Source organism: Amblyomma americanum, chromosome 10, assembly GCF_052857255.1.
Source record: "Amblyomma americanum isolate KBUSLIRL-KWMA chromosome 10, ASM5285725v1, whole genome shotgun sequence".
Classification (NCBI taxonomy): Eukaryota; Metazoa; Arthropoda; class Arachnida; order Ixodida; family Ixodidae; genus Amblyomma; species Amblyomma americanum.
The window spans coordinates 137,804,828-137,812,658 of NC_135506.1; the positions used below are offsets into that span (position 1 = coordinate 137,804,828).

Below are 7,831 nucleotides of genomic sequence, written 5' to 3' on the forward strand. Positions count from 1 at the left end.
TCACCAGCGCCACCCTCTACCGTAGCGGCGGACGTTAGCACGTCCTGGGCCCGAATTACGGAACTCGCTCTAAAGTTGTAGAGCGTTACGTCAAAATGACGACAGCACGACGAGAAGGCGAGACGTCAACGCGTGACGGAACGCGGATCAACCAATGGCTAGTAAGGTGCCGCCCCGGAAAAGTTTATTTGCACAAGAGACCAATTTGCACGGCAAGGGGGCGTATGCTAACTTTTTCATAAGAACACGCAGTGAATAAAATAAGCATTGTTTTATTCTTTCATAAAACTGTATTTCACTCTCAATGCCATGAAGCAAAACAAGAAGGACGTTCATTTTTGCAAATAACTGCTTTCGTGGGAACGTTTTGTTGCCATGAGGGCGCGCTGGCAGATGTAAACAGTGAACATGGCGGCCTTCAAGAAAACTGCTGATCCCACGGCTAGTTCCTGCTTTTTTACGCGTCGTCTGAAATCAGGGTTCTATTTGGTTGTCCAAAGTGCGCGGATAACAATTATCGAAGCCAGTGAAGGTCACGGGCCTCCAGAAAGGAACCTGCACGAAACGTCGGGCCCGAAAATCGACGAAGACAACTTGAGGTAAGCCTGGCTTATTGGCTTAAAGATGCCACATGCCAACCATATGATTTGGGTTCTATTTCTTTCGCTTTAGCAAATACAAGACGTCCACGAAGCACGGCTTGTTAGATAAAATCAACTTTTTTGGCTTCATAAACGTCTGGCACAAATGATTCAGTTGGGAAGGAGCAAGAACCAAGCAAGGCGGTTCGGCACACGCTAACAACCTTGCTTGTTTTCGGTCGTTCTTGGCTGTGCTATAAGTTGCTGCAGCGCAGCACACGCATATGTTCCTGTAAAAACATCTTAGCCCGAACTCAGAGCAAAGGTTTTTCCCTGTTATTCCCTGCTTTCGAAAAGCCGAACAGAAACTATTCCCTGTTTGTTTTCCCCGCTGTGTTCTCTGCTGCAATTCTCTAAGCGGGAATTATAGTCTCGAAATGGCGCCAACACAAAGAATGTCAAGCAAGCAAGAGCTAATCTTAATAGAGTTTATGGAGAGCCATCCGCTCTTGGCTCGGGCTTCTGCCGACCTAACAAACTCATACACAGCTGGTGAAAAGCGCGAGCTGTGGAACCATCTTGCGTCGATTCTCAACAACAAGGGGTCGGCTGTTTGAAAACATGATGTCTGTGCCTTGCGCATTGCTAGCACTGTTTATTCCATCTGTGGTGTATTTCAGTCTCGGAGGAGGTGCAGGAATGCATAGACAAGTGGTTGAGCATTATTGATTGCTTCTCTTTTGCTAGTGCTCTTTTAGTTTCATGGTTTGCCAGTACCAATCAGCCGCACCTTTTACCCTGTTACAGCAGAGGAGATGAACGGGGAGCCTCAGCAAGTTGTCGACAAGACACACTGAGCCCCACAGACCGTGAGTTGGCTTGCCATTATTCAAGCTCCATACTACTCTTTCTGGCAGCTGCTTGAAAGTAATAGCACTATACTCTCTGGCAGCATTTGCAGCAGTAGCCAAAATACTGCAGTGATTCTACAGTATACACAAAACTATCTCTCTCTGGCTTTGCCACGCAGTGCAGAATGTTTATTTCTCTTGCAGTGAGGCTGTGATATCTCCATGATTTGGGCCAGCATGAACTTTGGGACACAAACGAAGAGAGACACATGGAACACGGAACTCACGGAACACAGCAGTGTGTTCCGTATTCCATGTGTCTCTCTTCGTTTGTGTCCCAAAGTTCATGCTGGCCCAAATCATGGATTCATACCAACTGGCCCAGAAAAATGCCATTTTGTGATATCTCCTAGCAGTCTAGCAAATGTGCACATGAAATATGCTACAACAATGCTGCCCAAGATTGCTGTCCTGTATATATATGTCAAGTCCTCGTAACACATTGTACCTAATGTTTTGCGTATTCCACCACGTGATGAGCACATTTTCTTTCCCGACAGCTACACCGGTGCCCTCGCCGCAGCCCTCACAGCAGCCCTCACCGCGCGCCACGCCTAGCCTTCTTGGGAAGCGACGCCGAGACGATGGGGCCAATGAGGTGCTGCGCCAGACGCGGTATGAATCGCATCGTTTGGATTCCCTTACTGAGGCCCAGAACCGTCAGGGCGCTGCTTTTCAGCAGAGTATGCTGGAGGTGTGTACTCACTGCGCACACTGCACTTTGAAGAGTCGAAGCCGTCACCTGAAACGTAAATATCAGTGCTCTCTTTTGAGCACCTCTACTTCTGTTTTGACGCCTCTTGTGGGAGGTGGTTGGGACAGCTGCGTTTATGAAACTGACACGAGTCTTCTACAAACATACTTTGTCCAAAATATCTCAGCACCTGAAATTTTACATAAAGCTTAAGCGAGATCTCAAAATTGGTTGTCAGTAATAATTTGTAATTGGAAGTATTTTTACATGCAGGCCATACGGGAGGTGACAGATGCTGTGCAGGCGTCAAATGGGCAGCAAGAGCTGCTCATCCGGAACGTGAACCTACTGATGCTAATCTCACAAAAGCAGCTTTAGCCACCTGCACCACATTGAATTGTTCATATTTATTTGCATTATTCGCCTGTTTTTATTTTTATGAAAGTACATCTTCATATGTTTATATTTATTCAAGAACATTATTTACTTCTCTGCCAGGTGCAGACTCATTGAACTAATTTTGGTTTGCTTGTTAAAATTTCTGTTTTATGTGTTTATATTTATTTACATTGTCTGCTTCTGTCAGGTTTCTGTTTCTGTATTTATTCAAGATCATCTCTGCCATGCGCCATAGCATCATTTTTTTATTTCTTGTAAGCTCTGCAGGCCCGGATGCTTCACACTGTTTATTTTCTTCCAGTTATGTAATTTAAGCTCTGCCAGGTGTGAAAGCCTCCTATACTCTTTTATTTTCCATTCCTTTTAAATGTTTACCTGCAGCTGTGGCAGGTGCACAAGGTGCAATTTCTAGTGCCTGTTTTCTTTCATTGCAATATGTGGGCAAGTGCAATATGTGGGGCAAAGTTGTTCTGAAGTGACTGTAGTTATGAAGGGCATCATAATATGGGGATTCTGGATAAATTTTGAACACTTCGATTTTGTGTCTGTTAATGTTGTTCGCATGTTCCTGAGTCGTTTTTTTTTCGCATTACTTTTCCCGCTTTTCCGTATAGTGTCCATTGTGTGCATTGTAACATGTTCTATCCTCAGTAGACCCGAGGAAAAATGAGGCTTGCCAGAATTCGTCCAAAGTCACTTCTGAACTAGTGTTGAATGCAGGCAAAAAAAATTAAAAATTGGGGGGACGCTTGAGCTCCGCCTTTAAAGGTATGATGCAACAATGTTAATGGCTCTCGTTTGTGGGTCCCTTTACAACTTCAAACGCAGCCATGTTGGCATCATCGTCTGTGATTACTCGTGTGTCTTTTACATGTAACATGGTTTTTTAGTCCAGTAAAATCTATGAAGAGCAATGCCTTGTGTAGCACTTGCTGTGCATTCCACCAGTTATGTAATGTGTTTCAGCAAAGTGCAAACCAGGGCTACATCGGGCCTACAAGTATGCACAACATGCCAAACCTGTGATTATTAGCATTCAAGCTGGCAGTCAAGGTGAAGCTTTTTTTTCTAAGGGCAAACAGTGCGTAAGACTTAGACGGAAAGCAAAGAAAACGTAGGACGAGCGCTCATCCTGTGTTTCCTCTGCTTTCCGGCTATGTCATTCGCACTGTTCGCCTTAAAAATGTATAGCCAACTCGCCCGTTTGGCCACAGTGTAAGATACAACTGTTCTTGTGCAATCTCTGCGCAGCACTCGACAAGGCATATGCAAATCACTGTTGATGCTACATGCTTTTGTTTCCCTGCTGTGTGTTACAGTTGGGAAACTAGTATGAACAGCTGTGGCGAAAAAAATTACTGTGACCAATGAATAAGCGTGGTGCAACAACAAACGCTTTACTGGTTCCTAGCAGTCTCCACACCACACTTTTCCCTTGTGCACATTCATCAAACACATAGTTACCGCAAGCAACTGTTTGCCTAAGTGGGCAGGTCGACGTAAGCAACGGCGAAAGACGGTGTACAAGGATGCATTTCACTTGTTGGACGAGCTGTTTCGGCGTGTATTTCGACTTGAGAAGGAGAAAGTGCAGTAGCTGTGCGGCAAGCTTGCTGACGCACTGAAAGGCATACTGGTGACCACTGTCGGTGGAGCGTTGATGTGTGCACTTCATATCTTGGCACTGGAGGCTTTCAAGCACATGTAAGAAAAAGTAATTTACAAATGCTGGAATGTGGCTACCAGTGGCCAAGGGCATCATATCACATAGGGGCTCACGCACTAACACAGGGCAATGGCACTGCCCGTAGCAAAAGTGGCTGCGACAACTCGCCATGCCAGCACAGTGAGTCATTGCAGCCACAGCTGCCAGATGGTGTAGGGCTTACTGCCGGTGGTGCTGCTGTTGCCGCTGCTGCTGCCGCTGCTGCTGTCGCCGAACCATCTGCAGGTGTGCTTGCCTCTGCGAACGGGTTGTGCCAAAGAGGCCAATAATACGGTCTCGGATGGCTCTACCACGCAGGTAGGTCATTCGGGATCCTGTCCCCGCCAAGTACCCGGCATGCAGAGGTGGTGCATTGTTGTCAGGGTCATCAGTAGTGTCGTCTTCGTCTGCTGCCAGGACTTCTTCAAGACAGATGTTGTGCAATGCAGCACATGCTGCAATGATGGCCACCGCCCGCTCCGGCTCGTAGTGGAGTGCCTGTTCGGTACCTTTGAAGGCACCGGAAGCGGCTTTTCAAAACACCAATGCAGCGTTCCACAACACATCGCATTGAGGAATGTGCTGCGTTGTATTGCCTTTCTGTAGTGTTTGCACCAGGATGCCCTGACATTGGTGTGAGCAGCCACGGCTCCAGTGGATATCCACTGTGTCCTGCACCACCAAAATTTGCAGTGAAGTGTGTTGTTGCCTATGTAATAAATGATTCATACCAAGCAGCTCAAAACCAGTATGCTGAACCAAAATTCATAGGCATGCCTAAGGGGTACCTCTGTAAGCACAGCCTTCTATGTTAATGATGTACTGTGATATCCTGTGAAATCCACAATATATCACTGTGAAATCCGCTGTTTCTGAAATAAAAACGTCCAGTGAAACTATAACCAACACTGCCGCTATTGCTACCAAATTTAACTCGTTCTTTCAGTCTGTTTTCTCACGCTCGGTTTCAGGTGCTTCCCTTGATTCTTACTCCATCACTCATCCCATGTCAGAAATAAACATTAGTGAAGACGGCATTTTCTGCCTGCTGCGCAATCTAGACGTAAAGAAATCTCCGGGGCCTGATGACATCTCAAATAATTTCCTGAACAGATACGCCTTCTGGGTTTCCAAATATTTGTTCCGAATTTTCACTCTGTCGTTGCAAACCCTAACAGTCCCGGATGACTGGCTCAGGGCTAAAGTAGTTCCAATTCATAAAGGCGGTCCCAAAAATGAACTAAACAACTACAGACCGGTCTCGCTAACAAGCTCTACTTGTAAAATACTCGAACATATTACTTACAAAGCAATTATTAACCACTTAGAGGTTAACAACCTCCTCTACAGTAGGCAACATGGCTTTAGGTCGAAATTATCAACAACCACACAGTTGGCAGAGATAACGCATGATATCGCAAGCGCCCTTAATGTAAGGAGTCAATTAGACGCCATTTTTTTAGACTTCTCTAAGGCATTTGATTTAGTTCCTCACCTAGATTTAATAACAAAACTGCAGGCTATAGGGATCGAAAACACTATCATTTCATGGGTTGAGTGCTTTTTGAAAAATCGTAAACAGTGCGTCAAACTGAAAAGTTCCGAATCTGATAATTTGGATGTCTACTCAGGTGTACCACAGGGTTCAGTCCTCGCCCCCTTATTGTTTTTAATATATATCAATGATATTTATCTATGCGTTGACCCTGAGGTACAAATTCGGCTCTTTGCGGACGACTGCGTGGTATATAAGGAAATAGACACCATTAATGATCAAATTAAACTAAATGAATCTCTATCGTCTATTCAGTCTTGGTGCACTAGGTGGGGAATGAGACTTAATGCCACCAAAACAAAGAGCATAACTTTCAGTAAGAAAAAAAAGCCACTAGATTTTTTATACACTATAACTAATGTTCCTGTCAAGAGAACTAATAACATTAAATACCTAGGAGTGACACTATCCAGCAATCTATGCTGGGAACAGCACATTAAAAACATATATCATAAGGCCCAAGGTAAGCTGTATTTCCTTAGAAGAAGATTACGCAACGCACCTCCTAACGTGAAACTTAATGCGTATAAAAAACTCGTAAGACCGACCTTAGAATACGCGGATCTTATTTGGAGCCCACACCAAAAATATTTGATAGGCAAGCTGGAACGTATTCAAAACCTAGCAGTACGCTTCATATACTCAAATTTTTCTAGACATTCTAGCGTATCTAACCTACTTCACAAAGCAGATCTTCACACCTTAGCACAGCGCAGAATAACATCAAGGCTTAAATTTCTGTACTTACTTTATTACGGTCATTTGAACATCTCAAGAGAAACATACCTCCAGGAACCATTCCGTCACTCTTCAAGAAATAACCATGAAAAAGCACTTCATCAACCCATAAGCCACATTAATGCTCATAAATATTCTTTATTCCCATCGGCTATTTTTTGCTGGAATAAACTACCACCGGCTGCTGTAAACTGCAACTCAATCGAATCATTCATAGAGCATGTTAACAGAGTTGAATCACTGTCAGTACCACCATGATGAACCTATGTCGCCCAATTTCCATTTGTATTTTCTTTGCAATTACATGTGTTTCCTTTTCAACCCGCTAGTTTCTTCTCCTGGCTTTGACGTCATTAGTACCCTGTGCCACTATATCGATGAAATGTTATTTTTGTACCCTTGTACTTTACGTATTCCCTTTGTTTTATATTCCCTCCTTGTAACCACTCCTGCATGGGCCCGAGAAGGGCCTGCAGTATCTGTAAATAAATAAATAAATAAATAAAATAACGATGTGCACAACTACTTTGCCTTGGTGTTTTACGCTTGAAATACGATTCACTTTATAACAATGTTTCTTGTGCCCCTGCACCAGCAGTAACAGTAAATACACAAAAATAAAAACGATACATCATGCTGTTGCATGTCATTCATGTTATAACCCGCCTCATTTAGGTATGAGCCACTGCTGTAGCTTAATACGTGCTGTCGAAGTGGCCTGATGATCAATAGGCTGCTTACCCAGAAGAAACTCTCCATCCTCCAGCAGCCCGTGCTCCACATTCCGACGCAGCCGTGAGTAGCGCCAAGAGAAGGCATCGTGACAAGACCCCGGGCAGCGAGGGTCGACCGCAAGGTTCTTCATGTTTGCGTCGCAGATCTGCGAGAAATTTCACAGGCAGGCAATCTTGGACATGAACTTCCATTGTCGAGCTCGCGGCTTTCGAACACATGCGGTCAGAAAACCAGACTACTCACAATCATGGTGTTCATCGCGTAGTATCCTTTGCGGCTCCAGAATGCTGCCCGGTTTGCTGTGTCTCCCCGCGGCGCTTTGATGGCAATCAGCGTGCCGTCGACGCCGGGGATGGTGCCGCGGGGAAGGAAGGTCGCCTTCGCTGCCGCATTTTCTTCGGGGTGCGCCGGGAAGCGCACCCATCCCTTCTGTGCGCCGACTTTGCAGATGGCCTCAGCCACACGCCGCACGCACTTGCTCACCGTCGGTTGTGCGAGGCCGACGGTCTGCTC

At 45.2% G+C, this 7,831-nt stretch overlaps 1 protein-coding gene across 1 annotated transcript; it reads left to right on the forward strand.

The window, feature by feature from the left end:
* Nucleotides 1–407: 407 nt before the first annotated feature.
* Nucleotides 408–7,106, forward strand: LOC144106839 (uncharacterized). Its single transcript, XM_077639786.1, has 4 exons — nucleotides 408–599; nucleotides 1,389–1,450; nucleotides 1,993–2,107; nucleotides 2,460–7,106. The coding sequence occupies exons 1-4, from the start codon at nucleotides 409–411 to the stop codon at nucleotides 2,473–2,475; spliced, it is 384 nt and encodes a 127-aa protein (XP_077495912.1). The 5' UTR covers nucleotide 408; the 3' UTR covers nucleotides 2,476–7,106.
* Nucleotides 7,107–7,831: the final 725 nt, after the last annotated feature.